General features: G+C 38.4%; 2 protein-coding genes across 5 annotated transcripts in view; both read left to right on the top strand.

Moving 5' to 3' along the window:
• BICD1 (BICD cargo adaptor 1) overlaps window positions 1–2,126 on the top strand; it is a 274,792-nt gene extending 272,666 nt beyond the window's left edge. The window contains exon 8 of the mRNA XM_072872473.1: window positions 2,004–2,126. Coding sequence (XP_072728574.1) covers window positions 2,004–2,030 — 27 coding nt within the window. The 3' untranslated portion in view covers window positions 2,031–2,126. The remainder of the gene's footprint in view (window positions 1–2,003) is intronic.
• The window catches only part of FGD4 (FYVE, RhoGEF and PH domain containing 4), a 118,058-nt gene that overhangs the window by 72,003 nt on the left and 28,606 nt on the right, over window positions 1–17,449 (top strand). For all 4 annotated transcript variants that reach the window (XM_072872503.1, XM_072872520.1, XM_072872528.1 and 1 more), the window contains exons 2-4: window positions 2,004–2,168; window positions 9,449–9,629; window positions 12,586–13,072. In XM_072872503.1, coding sequence (XP_072728604.1) covers window positions 2,004–2,168; window positions 9,449–9,629; window positions 12,586–13,072 — 833 coding nt within the window. The remainder of the gene's footprint in view (window positions 1–2,003; window positions 2,169–9,448; window positions 9,630–12,585; window positions 13,073–17,449) is intronic.

Below are 17,449 nucleotides of genomic sequence, written 5' to 3'. Positions count from 1 at the left end.
TGTAGATTTATAAACCACATGCAGTTGTCTACCTGACTTGTGCATCGTACTGATCCTCCAGGAGTTACTGTTTCTTAAATTTGTTTCTGAATTGGGGATTCCCCAATTTGAGTGTAAACTGCTACAGTATGGTATGGGATTCTGTAGGAGAGGGAAATTCAGCCTGTTGGCTCTGTGATGGAGACAAGGAAGACTTGCTGGTATTACCCCCGTACCATCACCTTGATCTGTCTAAAGAGCTTTTAGTACTCCCACCTCCATAGGAGAGACAGAAATGGGACTTAAGGTCCCTTTTAGGCATTGAGGAATAGTGTGGGGTAGAGCTCCCACTGCTGTAGTACAATACAACTTTTTGTGTATGGAGCGATACCCAAGGAAACAGAGCTGAGGAATTTCTGCCTAAGATCACAAATGTCTGAGAAGCTTCTGTACATGGTGGGACTCATTAGATTATCCACATCATTCTGGGACCATCCACCTTTATGTTCTTGGGAGATCTGTTGTTAATTGAATGAAATGGAAGAGGGAAAGACGCCATGTTGCAGCTGCGGGTGTCCTGCATGTGTTGTGATCTGAGTACTGGCGCTTTGGTAGCATGGGTTGTTGATCTCACCTCGGACCTCTGCAAGTCTCCATGTTTGTAGAGGCAGCTTCTTGGTGTAGGGCTACTTCAGTGTTTAAAAGGAAAAATAAGCTTCTAAGAAATAAAGCATAAATACTTGAAAATATTGTTGGAATCCGCAAAACGTTGAAGAATCTTTGAGCAGCATTGAGCCATAGCTATGGCATCTCTTTCCACTGCTGTTCTAAGAGCAGGCTTGGCTATTGCTAGGAATGGCTTGATATGATGGATTTTGCTATGGAAGAGGACAATGGATTAGATCAGAGGGTCCAGACTCTGCAGACTAGTTGTTGTTCAGAAGATATCAGAGGATCACTGTGTGAAATGGTTGAGTGGGTTTTGGATTTGCTTTTTTTGGAAACTTGCAAAGAAAACCCCACTCATGCTTGCATTTCTACTAGTACAAGCAAGCAAAGGTAAAATGATGGCAAATAGTAACAATAAATGGAAGTGTCCAAACTCTACCCTAATAATTTTGTTAAAAACGAAAATAATTATGACAACACTGCAATAAATGATAAATGGGTTTTCCTCCTTTCCCTTGCTCCTCCCCACAAAGAAGGTGTGGATTTTTTGGATTTGAGATTAATGAATATTGACCTGAGATCTCAAGGTCCTTCATGTTGTTATTTCAAGTTTTTGATTGTGTTTACAGAACCAATTGCTTTCACACCCTAAAACAAAAGTGCATGGTTTATGCTTGTGTAATCATATTCTAGTAAGTGCTTTTATTACAGTTTCCATTGTTTGAATACGTTTGGCTTTATGTTTTCTTCCAGCTTTCTTACCAATAGCAGCATATTGATCCTCTTAATCACAATAAATTCCATTGTGCTAGGAAGAAATGAAATAGAAGAATCAGCTGGCTTTGTGCTTTGCTCTTTTTTTTTTTTTTTAATACTTACAATAGGAGCCCTTTCCTACAAAAAGGTTGCAATACATTTTGCTAATTTTTGGATGCTACCTTCCATAATAAAATAAACTTTTTGAATGTATAGCATTTTGTGAACACTTTGAATACAGAAATAGAATGGGTGAACAAAAATGCTGTTTTTTCTATAGTTCTTCTGTTGAACGAGCGCATGGACAATTCAGATAGGAAAAAGTCTGTTAGAGGTTGTCATCTTTCTACAGAAGAGCTTAGGCTAGTCATGGTGGAAGTCTTTTTTTTATATCCAGCTCTTCAAGGTTTAAATAATATAATAAATTTCAGCGAAAGGCAAAGTGTGCTTTTAGGATGAGACGCTCTTAAAGGAAAGATGAGTATTCTAATTTTCTCTATAGAGAAATGTTAGCACTTAATAAATGTGTTTCTAGTCATTCTACCTGATATTTAATCCTGTTTCTAACTCTTGGTTTTTTGTATGTATTTGTTTTTCAGGCAGCAGCATCTGTCCAAAGTCCTTAATATTGTCTAGATCTTGTGCAGTGAGTGCCACAACCAGGCTAGTTGAGCAGAATGTACACAATGAAGCGGCTCAGGGAATAAATGGAAGTGTGCCAGTCAAACAATCCCCACGTTCAGCTTCAAATCCAAAGCCACAAGGTAAGTAGTCTCAAATATTTTTGTTGGGGAAGTTGTTCTTCATCTCAGACTTTATGAGAAATAGAGCACCTTGAAAGAAATATATTTGTCAGAAAGAAAATAGTGGGTAAAAGCTTGCTACTGAAATACAGATACTCTGTAAATGCTTTATGAATCCGTAATTTCTGATATTTTGCTGAAAAAGGTTCTCAGAAGGAAAGTTGGACTTACTAATACATTACAAGCACATAGGTCTAGCTACACGTTTTATCTCAAATGTCTAGTAATTTGCTGTGCGCTTACTTGCCAATTTGACAGCAAGTGTTAAATTAATTCTCTGCCCAAGAAGTGCCTAGTAGGTAGAGACGGGAGAACGCGTGTAAGCCCCTTGTTTGTATTTAACTATTGCCAGGGCTTATTTTTCAAAAGGATTACTGTATTTGAGCTGGAAGGTTTTGATACTATTTTTGAATTGGAGTGTTTAGCAGGCTGGTTTCAAGGCGGGGGTGGTGGGGAAGATATTCAGGCCCTTTGAGGTTCTAGCGGAGCTTGAGAGGAGCCCTCCTGCAGGAGTATGTGGAAAGATGGGAACTTCGTGTTTGTGTAGTAAAAGCTGACCAATAACGTCTGCAGAGTAGAAGTGGATTTCCCTTCTTTCTGTCCATAAATAGTATCTTCACTTTTAGAAGCTAAATAGGTCAACCTGCATGTTGACTTTATATATCTAAACCTCAAACCATATTTAATGTGGTCTTCTCAGTAATATTGATGATTCTGCTGAGGCTGATCACAACAAAGAGTCAGTATGTTCTGGAAATCTTGGATTCAAAGCGAATCTGGACTGATGTCTTTTAGGAGTGACATGCAATAGGAACTTCATTCATCTCAAAAGTTAAAAAAAAAAAAAAAAAAAAGAGTGAGTTTAAAAGACTGATATTGTGATCCTGCTCAGTGAATTGAATTCTGAGAGACAGTGCTATGACAGAAACCAGAATTACTTATAGAAAACTAGATCACATGTAAATCACGCATAGAAACTAGAGTCACATAGAGTCAACAGGTAGTGGATTTAACAATCTGTGTATCAATTAACGGGAAAATGCATCTTGAAGAGTTTTGTATCAGTCTTGAGTTCATCTTAGAGTTAAGGGGGGAAGAAATTTACTGGGGTGTCAAGAAAGTTTTGTTTACTTAGGGAGAATGAGAGCAAAATAAAGCTGAAGTTTTTGTATTGTTCATTTTTATAGAACCTTTGCCAGTATTGTTCACTAAACTAACGTGTTTTTATCAGTCATATGTAAACATTACTTATCTGAGTAGTCTTTCTGCACCAGTTCCTAGGTCTCTGAAGTGCATTCTCTGAAGGTAAGTTAAGAAGAGAACATGTGTTCTTCCTAAGAAAAATATTTTAGAAATCTGTTAATTGATAAACAGAAATGGGCAATCAATAAAAAGATTTTAAGCCTCTCAAAAACAAAACCAGCCCACTGATTATGAAGTTTAGCTGTTAGATAAATGAGGAGTTGCATATTATTGGACCCCATTCATTCAAGTAGTTACACAGCTGTTGTTGCTCTTTCCTAGCCATGACTTCTGTGTTTGTCAAAATTGCTTACTCAAATGTGGCATAGCCAGGAATAGTGTTGTAGTCTAAGAAATGCAGCTGTGTGGATTATATTGAATAATACTGTTGTAAATAGTATCTTGTGCCTGCTTTGTTCATGGGCCTATGTCTTTCTCCATTTATTTCTATTAAATATGTGCATCATATTGAAGTTATATAGTGTATCTTTTTGGCCTTTTTATTTAATTGAAGCAAAACAAAATAGAATGAATGAGACAAGCACTTGGGAGTCCAAGTGATCCAAGCAAACTAAATTGTTCGTTTATTGGTTTAAATGTGGTTGGTAAATTTTTTTTTTTTAAAAACAGCTTTTCATGTGCAGGTACAGAAACATTTTTGGTTTATAGTAGCAGGAAATGTTTTTCCAAATTGTTGTTCTAGTCATGCAAATACTAAGTGTCCTTTCATAGTGAAAGGAAACAAGATGACTAACTTGAATTGTAATGCCAGTGTGTTCGGCTGTTGATGAACTAACTGCAAAATGACCTTCATCTAACCTGTCAAAATGTATATAATGAAAATGAGAGATATAAAGATGACTTTTAGGTTGCGTTACAAGTGGGGTACAGCTATTTTTGGTAACTTAGCTTTAATAGAGGAAACAGAGCTTTAATATAGAAGAAAAACGTCCAAAATCTTGCACTTGAAGTGAACCCTGGGCTGTGAACTTGTTTTGTCTGTACTTGGTCTCTGAGAGGTAGTTTAAATATTTGGAAACAGATCACTCAGGGTAGCTAGATCAAGTGAATAAATTTCTGCACAGAATCCAATATAAAATTCTTTCTTTTAATTTTCATTTTTTCCCCTGGCATTTCAAGGAGAAAACAAACTAGCTGTCTGATACACTGACAGTAAAAGAGCAATTTTTGTTCCCCAATAATTCCTTCCATCAACAATTTAGCAATTCATATGTCAGATTTCTGTGTTGAGTACAGTTTGATTCATGAAAATCTTTGCAAATTTGGAACAAAGCCTGAAACTGACTGAAGGCCGATGAGGGAGTTAAGCAAAGAAATCAGGACTGGAGCAAAGCAGTTGCAGTCTGTACCAGCTGCGAAACACGGTGCTTTGCCTTTGCATCAATGCAGTGCATTCTGTGATAAAGTGGACTAATCCAGACTGGAAGTAGTAAGTGGAAATAGCAAAATATGCTACTGAGGTCCAAGGCAAATATGATGCATGAGAGATGAAGGAAATTGTTAGATAATTTGAAGTTTGCCCTTACCTACAAATATTTGGGCAGCGATCTGACCCTGGCAATAGCAGAATGCATGTAGAGTGACATGTACAAATTGACCAATTTTTTTCTAGTTTCTTCTATTCCCTGCTCTTTGAACCTGTTCATGAATTTTATATGATGCCCAATTACTAAATACTGGGCACTGAAACTGTTGTCTGTACCAGGCAGTTTTATTGTAGGATGGAAAATACGTTGAAATGTCAACACTTCTGCAAAGCAGTGAAGTGTCTTGTCAGTTCAAGACTGTGTATCAGTTGCTCATTTAAATTTTTCTAATGAGTGCTTAGGAGTACTTGTGAATTTCCTGCTGAGGCTGAAGAGGCATTGTTGTTTGGGTTGGAGATGATTTTCCAGTCGTGAAGATGGCCTGGTTTGTGCTGCTGTGAAATGGTATGGACACAAAGCATTCAACACATAGACCTCAGCAGTCAGTTTTAGCTGACTATCTACTGTGTAGCATCAATCCTGTCCTCCTTTCTCAGTTAATTATAATATAGTCTGTAGTTTTGAAGGTATTCCGTGGCCTGGTCCCAGAAAAGCTGAAAGACCTCTTAAAGGTCTGGGGTGTAGACTGTACTTCTCTGGCAAATGAAACTTCTAAAATTAAAGGTGAATTGAACTAAAACTGAGAGCTGTTTCTAGCTAGACTTCTCCAATCTCAGTGGTGCTTTAAGAAACCTGTAGCAATGTCTCTTTTATCTACAAAACTGCTAAATCCCAAACATTATCTCCAGGAAGAAGACAAATGAGAGAACAAAGCACATCTGGTTTATTATTGGTGGTCTTTCTTAATACATTATTGGAAGGTACTTGTTCTGATGTGATATAAAAATATGGAAACGTACATCCTAAAGAGGAGATGACTTTTTTTCTCTCTTTCTGCTGAGTCTAGGTTACTAGTTATTTTGTACTGTTCTTGCAAGTGTAAATCTTTGGTATCTGTCCAGCTGTGCTCATTTGACCTTCCTGAAGGTGATGGAGCATGCAAGGAGGTGATGAAGGATGACTTAGCCAGGAGAGCTGTAGTTGCTTACCACAGGAACTTTTAACTGTGTATTTTCATTGAATTAAAGCGTAGCAGCATTTTTAACCAGCAGGAGTTCAATGTGTAGAGGGACATTGAACACATTATACTTTCCAAGAGAAGAGATAAATGCTCTTTGCTAATGTGCTTTGGAGTCAGCAAAGGTGGTTGCACCTTTTGAGCCATTTGTAGCATTACCTCCCATTTCCTTATGTGTATGTACAAAGTTGAATGCACAACTAGGCACCGCAGCTTAAATCTTGATTAGGTATTTTGGCTAGTGTTACACAGTAGCAGCTACCTGAGTATACTGAGGGGTTTTCTTAGGGCAGAATATGCAGTTCATATCTCCTAATGAGCTCAAAATTCTACAGTATAGAAACAAGAGTATTTATAGACTCAAACAGAGCTCTGTATTATGCAGGGTATTACAATGGGCCAGTCTTTTCTCTTTCTTTTCTTTAAGATCCTTGCTGTGTGCACATTGAAAAATAATCTGATTAAAACAAAACACTTCAGAAGTACATTGAGGGGAGAATTAATGGAATTTGTTTTCCGTAATCCCTGTTAACAAGGTTGACCTTACGGGAAGGTTTGTGAGTTTTTTTACACTACTGATTCTTTTCTTTTTATTGATCTTGTCCTTTTCCCATTGCTCTATTTCCAAAACTTAGAGTAGCTACAGCAGCAGCAGCTGATTAGGGAAAATGCTGTCTGTTAGATGGTAATAGGGAGTAAAGAACAAAATATCTTGCATTAGTGAATTGGCACGGCTGTTTGGTTTGTGCTTCTCCTCTGAAGACATTACAGGGATTTTCAATATACTGGGATTGTCCAGTTTGACCAGAGGTTCCTCATGCTTGCCCTACCGAAATGCTGCTAAGCTGGGGGTTTTTCGGTAATAGCTGCCGAAGTGTGCAACACCTCCACAGAATGTCCTAGAATTTGATTTTTGTCCCAGTGGATCCAGTATAAAAATAGCTTCCAACTAATTCCTTCTGCTTTATCAGTAGACATTAATTCCCTCAAGTTTAGTAGTTTTAATATATCCTTGTGAGAATATTAACATTTTATGAGATGTACAAAAGAATTGAAGAGATGTACAAGTCCATTAAATAGGAGAATTCACAGGACCGCGGGTTATACAAAATGTACTGCAAGAGCAAGAAGTGTTTCTACAAACTAGTGTAGTGCTGGTCAGTAAATCCACCCAGCGTCCCCTTCCCTTCCGTCTCCTCCCTGAGGGAATGGCAGTGCTCATGCTCGATTATGTGTCCTGCTTTTTCCCTGCCTGCTTGTCTCGCCTTTTTCAGCTGTCCCATCGCCTTTTTCAGCTGTCCCATCGCCTTTTTCAGCTGTCCCATCGCCTTTTTCAGCTCAGCAAGCTATTCAGCGCTTGGACAGTTATCTGATGCTCGTTGGCCTAATTCTGCCAGACCTTCTCCGAAACTCCCTGAGAAGAGGGAATATAGGGAAAGCTGCTGCGCCGCACTGCAGCTGTGGCTGAGCAAATGCATGTGGCTTCTCAGGAGAGGCTTCAGTTACCACACATACTGAAGCAGTTACACAATTTAATATTCTGCTTGCTTCAGGATTGCGTTGTAACTATTTGAAAATTGCAGTGTTTTAAGTCATCCTTTCTGCACTGCATCCTTCCCCAAACTTGCTTTTTTGCTTGTGTTAACATATATAACATAAAGCTTGAAAGGACCGAAGATAAATGTATACATAGTAAAAACGTCTGATCTACAGTAATTCTCTTCCTTCTCCCTCTGATTATTTCATTTTTCATTAATTATAGTAGATATGATTGAAGTCTTAAGCTTTTTGTGGTACATTCATTTCTTCATAGAGTCCCTCATGGTAACATCAGTGCAGCTATCACTACAATCCCTCCCAAGTGCAATTAGATTATTGGAAGCACAGGTAAATATTACCTTCTATAAATTTAATGTAAGGTAGAGATGGAAAGTCATCTTAAATCAAGTGTTCCTTCAAGTTTATCATAGTCTGTGATAGTATATTTGCAAGAATTTTTTCAACACCACTTTCAAATGTCAGTTGATAGGATTTAAGCTAATTCCTGTGGTGCACAGGTTTTCCAGAGTAAGTCAGTAAGCTGTTCTAGAGTCAGCAATGTGAGGAACATGGCTTTTTCACATCCATCTATTGTGTATTCTATAGTAGTGCTTATTTTTTCTACCATGAGAGTTGCACGTGATTCCTAATGCCAACTCCTGTTCTCCCTCCCTTCATGTTTGCTCCCTGGCAGGTCTGTGTAGTTACTGGAGGGCTGGTGCCGGTGGCACACTGGAGCATGGTGCCTGTGGATCAGTGGCCAAGCCCCTGGGGCCATCAGTTGCACTGGCAGTGTATTGCCTGCTCCTGCTGATTTATGCCTGTCTTTTATGTCCCTATGCCTGTCTTTTATGCCCCTATTTATGCCCCTTTAGGGCAGATAGAGTCTTTATTTTTCACTTTCATATCAAATGCTTTTGCTTCTCCACACAATACGTTTTGGGAGCGTGTGTCGGAATGAACAGTTGTGTTCTTGGGAATTAAGGACCTTTCCATTAATTCTCTCTCTTTGCTGCAGCAGGAGGTGTGTTGCTCTGATAGAGGAACACATTCAGGCCCTATCTGTGAAGTGCTTTTGCTGCCCACAAATGCTGCAGAGTCACTTAAAGGGATAAAAGTTAATTTAAAGATCCCCCAGCACTTGTGACTTTAGTTGCTTTGTGTGTCACCTTGTCTTTTGCGTTCTAGCCACTGCTGCATTAAACAGTGGCTGATCATTAACAGTCTGATTAGAAGGACTAATGGTAGGGATGGGGAAAAAGCAGGAAGAATAAAAAATATTTTCAGGGGGCCAGGGTTTTCAGCACTATAAATAGACAAAGATTCAGTGAGTAAAGGAAGCTCAAAGCTGAAGGCAAATACCTTTTCCACTGACTATTATTATTGAAGTCATAAGGGAGAAGGTAAAGAATGAGAGCACCAGAGTTTTGGGGCAGCAATTTAAATCTCTCTCTTGAGCTCCACAGCACAGCTAGATCCTCTGATTATGCTTAATTCTTTTTACGATAAAAAATGTATTTATGGAGGCCACATGTGTTTACTACAGTACACTATAAAAAACAAACAAACAAGAAAACCCCCCAATTTCCTAGCTTGTTAAAGTAGTATGTGGTTCAGTGTTCATCTAAGAAATATAACAAGATGCCTGATACCACACAGTGCATAAAAAACTGTATGAAGTCTCTGTATTGATAAAGCAACTTTAAGGGTAAGTAAAGCCGAGAGCATCTCTTCTTCATTACTGTAGTAAGTTCTTATGCAAAAATCTCATATATGTTCTGGCAGTTCAAAGAAACAGTTCATGAGAGATTGATTGTTGTTCTTGTTGTTTGCAGTGCCTCCAAAGCCAGTTCATCTGCAGAAGGTGTCACCTGTTACATACCAAACCCCTAGGCATAAAGCTTTATCAAACCAGAAACCAAGAATGGAGGAAGAGACACCCACCCCTGTTTCTAGTGTTGCAAAGGAAAAGTCCAGTAAAGTGTCAGATCTCATCAATCGTTTTGAGGGAGGCAGGTATGTAATAGAATTTGAATTGGTTTGTAACTCTGTTATATGTGGATTATTGGAACTTGAACCTGTGAGGAAGAAAGTTGATACCGAGGTAGTGCTCAAACTGATCCCTGCCAGAGGAGTTGATGGCAAAACTGCATGTGTTTTTGAAATGGTGCAAGCCAATTGTATATTTGGCCTGTACAAGGTGTGCTTTTTCATAAGGTGCTAGTCTTAATTCTTCTTTTTTAAAAAAAGCAGCAAACAAACTTGTAGCATTTTTAAAACATCCTGAAAAACGTCAGCAATTTGAAATAAGTGCTGATTTTAGAATGAAACTTTGGAGCTAATCTTGAATTCTTTTGTTCTTGCAGAAAAAACATATTTACTTTTATAAGCAAATAGACAACCCCTGATTTTCCTTTTATACTGACTTAACCTCTTCAGATCATTCACATGAAGAGGGCGAATTGTACAAGTTTTTTGTATTGATATGGCATATGTTCACTAAACTGTTTGCTTTGTAGTACTTAGTGATTTTGGTGGAATAGCTTGATTTTTTGAGTTTTGATACTGCCTTTTACAGGAAACATTTGAAACCTTGAGAAACACGAGCCACAGTGAACTCTGCTTTCACAAAATAGTGTTGTGTGTTTTTAATTAGATGTACGTGACAAGCATTATAAGCTCTGGAACACAAGTTACGAATATATCTGCTCTGTATAAAGAAAGCAACCTCCAGAAAGCCCATGACAGGAACAGCTCAAGAAACACTCCAGTGGCAGTTGAGCGTTGCAAGTTTTGAACGTGGCTTTCTTGTGTTTCCTCGGGGTACTGATGTTCTGAAGGGATACCCCCTATGGGAATGAATGCATGATGTACAACAAAGCATGTCCTTCTGAGGAGCCAGAGTATTAAGACTTTCATTGAAAGAATTCCCCCTCAAGATGGGGGAAATGTAATCCTTTATACAGAAGCAGCTGAACATTGCAAAAGTACATTTGTCTAGTGGAATAGAAATAATTTCAGAGCTTCATCTGCAAGAAACTTGTGTCATTAGGCAGAGACTTAATTGCACTACTGTCATGACAGCTGCCAAAAGATGGGAAAAAGAAATTACTGCAGCACTGGAGGTCCTGCGAATTCTTCTAGCTCAGGTCTCCAGTCCTGTTATCACTTTGTTTTCCAGTCTTCCTCCAAAGCATCATCTAAGTCTTTTTAACAGTGTAGTATCCCTAGAAAAACAATTTTATCCTTTCTGAAAGGAAACTCCTCAGGTTCATCGTGCCCTACACCAATGAGCCCTACGGTTGTACCTCCTAGGCACGCCTGCTGGTTTGTACAGGAACTCTTTCAATATTGTGCAAATAAAGGAAGCTATAAAAAGAGCAATGAAAACTTTATTATTTGTAGACTTTTAAAAATAAGAGCATTTTTGTTTTGGGGCAGTAGGGGAAGCTGAGTTGCTTTTTGGCCAACATCATTCATAAAGTACACCCAATGATATCTTCCAGTGATTAAATTCTCCTCAAATCTATGATCTCTGCTTATGAGAGACTTCCGTAATTAGCATGCTGAGTTCTGGAATGTCCTGCTGTGGCCATGGAAGCAATTCCTGTTATTTAAATGAGCTCAGCTCACAAAATGTGTCTTCCATGAAGGTGAACTTCACTTGTAATTATTGGTCTTCAAGTATCTAGGTAGCATGTTCATGAACTGCAAACTGCGATTGTCAATTATGATAACATATTTTCATTAGTCTGTACAGCCCACAAACATGTAGGCATGGCAAAAAGTTAATTAAAACTCTTTGCTGTGTGCATGCAATTGGAAAATGTAAATTAATTCTATCTTTGAGTTAAGCTTATTTTTTTAAAAAGGCATAATCTTTACACAACTAAAGGAAAACTAAATTAGGTTTTTTTGTTATATGATGGAAGAAGATGAAGCTAGTGTAAGATATTTTTTGAGCTTTGTGTACAGAAGTGCAGAATATGCTTACAATATTTGTGTAAACTGTCCTGTAAATAAGGAGTAAACATACAATTTATAAGCAGCCTTCATCTTTCCAGAAGATTAATGGTCCATACTAGGAACAATACGTTAGAGGACAGTCATGGTATCGTTTTGCAAGTTGAATATGGCTTGTTAAATGTACTTCAGACAAAAATGTATAGGTTTTATTTCGGTTCCAATGATTTTTTTTTAAATTTTTTTTTAAACTATAATGAAGCTAAGCACTTTTACAGAGTAGGCTAACATGTATATTAGTCTAAAATTCAAAATCTCAAGAATAAAACAGAGAGATGGTGAAAGGTACGAACAAGGGATACCATATGTTTTAAGTGGAGATAATATATGGAGGGAAAAACCTCCAGAAAAGATGCAGCATGATGAAAAGACACTGCTAAATAAGGAAACTGGGGGGAAGAAATGGGGTAAGGATTTAAAGCTCCTCCTGCAATATGCTGAACTAACGAAAGGGATGATAAATTTTCTTGGACGTTTTTCATGCATTTTGTATAACTGAAGAGCAGTTAGGGAACAGGCTGCTTTTTAGTTTAAGCATTGGACTGGGACTTGGGAGACCCTGAGTCTTTCTCCATTTCTGCCAGTAATCTTCTGGGACACTTTGGGCAAGTTGCTTCATGTGTCAGTGCCTCAGTTCCCTTATCTGTTACATGTAGCTAATCATACTGTCTTCCATTTTACAAATGAGATTCAAGACACATGGGGATGTAATGAATCAATATGGATAGCACTCTAGTTTCCAGTAAGAAATGCATGTTTGTGTGCATTTTAATGGAATAATGCAGTTCAAGTCTCGATGGCCTGAGCTTCCTAATATTAACACAGGAAAAAATGGTTTGAGAGGAATTGGTTATATGGTGCAACTCTCCTACTGCCTGTACCAGGAATTTGCTGTAACGCCATGTTTAACTTTTCTCTCATCTATGTTTTGTTTGTTTGGTGGTTTTAGCCCGTTAAATCCTAGTGATTTGAAGAAAGATTCCTCTGTTCTCCACATTTCTAAATCTCAAGGAAGATATGGGTCAACACCATCACCTCAGCCAAAACTCCCCACCCAGCACCCACTACAAAAACAGGGAAACAGTAATACCGACAAAACTCAGGTTGCACGGCTACACACAGCCAACGGAGTAGTAGCACAAGACCAGACGGAAGATGAGGACAGGAGATTACCTGATTGTGGCTCTGCTATGTCCACCCCGGTTCTGGATAATGCAATCAACAGCAGCTTGATAAATGGGGAAAGAGAAAGTACTTCCAGAGAGTCATTGCAAAGTATAACTGCCTGTGAAGGAGAGATGCTTAACAGCTGCTACAGGACTCCAAGCAGTGATACACTGCTCCCATCTGAAAATGAAACTCTAGAAATTAATACTAACGTGAAGGAAGAACCAACTGAGGAAATCAGTAAGCAATATCAACCTGCAGAAACAAAGGTAAAAAGAGAAATTGTTTCGTTCTTGCTGTATTACTACTTTGTGCATTTTCTCTAGGTTTTCATTTACAAAAATAAGAGCAGGTCAGAAAGCTGAAAAATCTTTTGGTTATTTTTCCTCTGAAAATAAGTTTTGCTGTCCTTTTCCCCCTCCTTTCCTCCCCCCGCCTTTTTCCCATTAGGTATCTGAGGTTTAAAAAAAAAGTGAAACATGCTTCAGCTGTGCCAGACTACAAGGGACACATGTTAGTGGTATATATAAAACAAAATTCCAAATGTAGTAAATTGCAGTGACAGGACTTTAGGCAGAACTGTCATGTGAATCCTTAACTTGGATGTAGTTGTCAAGTCAAAGCTGGAGAGGCAGTGGCAGTCTGCTAGGTATCAGATAGACGCAAGGTTCAGAGTATACTAAATATATGCCTTGTTAGCAAGGAGAACTTATACCATGATGAATTTGAGTTTCGTTGCAAGGAAGGTTTTAAACAATTAAGGGAAATAAGTGGGTGGAAGAAACTCTGTCTTGGGAAAATTAATTGCTGAAAAATTGTGCATATTTCCACTTCTAAAAGTTTGGTTATGCAGTTTGCCTTCTCGTATGGAAGCATTGATGGCCAGTGAACATCATTAACAGTTCTGGTCCAGCTGTGCTATGTGGGAGTCATGGCAGAGGGGGCTGGGCTGTATCCTCCCAGCCTTCCTCTTCACTGCAGAGCCAAACAGCTGAGTGCTGATAAAGCCCTTCATTGCTTGTCAGGAGTACACCTGCATCAGTTAGCTACAGACCTCTCCAAGCCCTTGAGTCTGATTAGCTAAGGGTCACATACATACATGCTTGAGGGTAAATTCTGTGTGGGGGAAAGGTGGGTCTCAAATTCTTGTGTATTACAGGATAAAATATCCTAGGTAATGACAAGAAGGTGCTGTGGTGTGGGGGTTTTCTTGTTTGTTTTGGAGGTTGTTTTTGGCAGTAATGAATGAACGTTATGATTCCTGTCTAAACATAAGCTTGGTCACAGTCCAAGGCACCTTTAACCTGCCACACCTCTCATTATGTTTCTGTCTCCTGTTTGGTAATGCCTGTTTCCCCTCTCTGTGCCAATAAAGTGCTGAATGCTCCGTGGGCAATGATGTTAAGCTTGAATCCAAGTCACACAGTAAGATGCTGGCAGTATTTTCAGGAAAAAGCAGAAATGGGAGGCAGTCCTGTTGTAAAGTCCAGGAAGGAACTGGGCAAATGCTAATGGCAGCAACCTCATCAAAATCTGTCTTTGAGCTGCTGGGTGACCAACACATGTGATCTGCCCTACATTGACCAAGAGTCAAATTGTGAGGTATAATGTGACTGTTACTAGATGTATTGTTTGCTGGTGCTAGAAGGGTAAAAAAAAACAGAAAAAAACCCCCAAACTAAAACAAACCCATGCAGGATGACTCTTAAGTCAGCATTAGTGGAGAACTGAATCTGTAAAACTGAACTGGGTCACAGCAGCACTTCCTGAGATACCAGCTCGCTTGCAATACAAGAACATTCCCTGTAGTCTGGTGAGATTAAGCAGCATGTCTACTGCAGACTGATCTAAGGGCCACGCTTTACAAAATGAAACACTGATTTAGTTTGGGTTAATGCGACCTATAGATTGAAGTCAGTCTAAGTAGAAGTGGAAGTCTGTGTAGCTGTGTACCTGTGGAAGTCTAAGTAGCTGCTGCCATGCCATCTGGAATAGGGGGAAAGTGGTGAGGAATAGGAGAGGTCTGGTGGAGCTTTAAGCTGTTACTGTGTCCAAGCAGGCACTGGGAAGAAGTAAGAGCATTTAGAAAGTCTGTGATTTTGCTAAGTGCCCACTTAGTCGGTAAAGAATCTTAAAACTGGGATGCAGTCCAGTTGAAGTTGCACAGCACTGACTAACAGCACTCCTTTGCCCTTTTTAATTAAGCAAGTGTAGGTACAGTTGAGTAAAAGCAATAGGAGCAGATGCATGTGAGTCATAGACAAACTTTAAATTATGCATCTGATATATACATATATATATAGAGATAGATAGATACTGATGCAAAGTACCTTCTTTGTCTCTTGCATGGCATATTTCCTAATTCAAGGAAGAGAAGAAAGTGGTGCTATCTCTTTGTAAATGCATACATGTACAGCAGAAGTAAACTAAGTCCACTGCTGGAAGGGGTGAATTAAATTGGGGAATGGTGCAAAACCAGAGCAGAAATTACTTTTTGAGTCTAAAAAGAAAATAAAGCTTATTTTGAAATAATGTTACTCTTACAATTATTTTTTTTTTCCCCTTATCACTGTAGATCTGACAGATCTGTAGATCACTGTATCACTGTAGATCTGTCAGATTCTTGCAGGTTCTGGAAAAGTTGAGACAAAACTTGGCAGTGTTCTCAAACATTTGGCAGTGTTCTCAAACATGTTCCCCAAATGACCAGAGTAGAGTATGCTTTATTTCTCTTATTTACTGAATTAGTTTGAAAGTCACAAGCCACAAATATCACAAGCAATAAGACAATTAAAAGTAAAAAGTTTCCTGCCTTGCAGCAGAAGCACCTTCTGTCATAAAATTTGGTTTGCTTAAAACGCGGAGGCTGAATAGTACAAGAACATCCCAATCAATAAACTTCCTGAGTAACATCTTGTGAGAAATCTGCTGCTAGAGCTAACTGAAGACAAGAAGACAAATGCTTCAGTATACGTTGTGAGACTGGTAGGAAATAGGGATATAGACTGCATGCATGCTACAGATGGAGAAGAATCCATTATGCATCTTTATTAAAGTCCTTACTTGATGTCTCCTTTTAATGGCAATGTTGGAGGCTCTGGTGTTTCAGATGCAAAACCTGGTGGAGATTGTAACGTAAGTTGAAAGGATTTCTAAACTTAAGTTGAAGTTTTGATTTAAATAGGGTGAAACTTTGTTGCTAAGTTAACTTTCTGGCAAGAAATGTTTTACTGTTGCAACACTTGAGAGGTGCTACCAGCTTCTTCCTGGTTCTACAATTTTATGGTCAACTTTAGCAACAGTAAATCATGAACAAAGAGGTATGTCTTTAGCACCCAATATAAATGCGTAAATCCTCTTGAGAAGAATCAGTTCCTTAGGGACACCAGAATCTTTACTGCTTTTCTTGGTTGCTAAGCAAAAAACTCACCCATCATTTGTGCAATTGGCTGTTTTATAGAGTTAATATACCAGAAGGTGATGGTAGCATTCAGGATTTTCATTGCAGGTCTTGCAAAATTTAGTGCTTTCCTTGATTTCAGAAACTGAGGACTCAAGAGATTAAAGGAAGTCTTAAATTCTCCTGGAAATTTACATTTATATTCCCAATACTTAGGGAAGAAGGCTTTGGATCATGAAGCAGCTATGACTCAAATGGTTTTAGAAAAGAAAAACCCACTCTGTTACTTTAGACCAAACTCAGCATTACAAACAAACAAGCACAACATAGATTGAATGATATTTGTTCATACTCTACATCTCTCACCCTGTGTTGCTTAATACATTACTGCAAAGCCCGTGGGGCAAGGGCTACACCTAAATAGAAGTGAATCATATCATCACTTCATGTTGGTAGGTATAGCTTTCTGGATAGGAGATGGCTCCTGTTTGGTTTGGATAATAAGTTATGGCTATATTGGGATTTAGGTTTATGTAAAGGCTACTTTAAGTTAGCATAATTTTTGCAAGTGTAGGACAATGGAAAAACAATGTTAGGAAATACGAACACAAGATACAAAAAGTTCATACTCTCAGCAGCATTCTTCATACCTCTTCTTAATTTCAGAGTTCAAGAACAATTTAGGTAAAAATTACTTGCTTTTATTCCTTAAGCATCCATAGTAATGTAATGATTCTCAGGATGTGTAACTTTGTACTAAAGAATATATAACTAGGCCCACGTGAAATACTTAGTGTAAGCATCCATATAGAGATACAAGTTTGCTGCCCTGCCTGATGCACCTACTGCTATCTCACACTTCTGATATTTTGATTAGCAGTTGAAGTCCTGCACCTCTAATGTGAACGTTCTCTATATATCACACTAATAATTTCTGTTTGTTTTTATACATTGAGTTGCCATGTGTTATGGCTTGTCACAGAAGTTTGAAATGTTCCCTGAAATCGTTGAGAAGTTGTGCTTGAAGTGATAGAGTGTGTGTCCAGGTATACCTTCTAGTAATTTTTTTTCTCAGTACTTTTTGTTAACTGCAAAGAACCCAATATAAATACTGATGTACTAAAAGCGTAAAGAAATCTTTGGAGATAAATATAAAACCTCTCCAGAAAAAAAAGTGTCCACTTCTTTCATTTCTATTATTTTATTATCCTACTTGTGAAAAGAGATGTGTGCATTTGTGGTTAAT

Source organism: Ciconia boyciana, chromosome 1, assembly GCF_034638445.1.
Source record: "Ciconia boyciana chromosome 1, ASM3463844v1, whole genome shotgun sequence".
Lineage (NCBI taxonomy): Eukaryota > Metazoa > Chordata > Aves > Ciconiiformes > Ciconiidae > Ciconia > Ciconia boyciana.
Note: the sequence above shows the minus strand (reverse complement) of the source record. Positions and strands in the feature narration are given on the sequence as shown.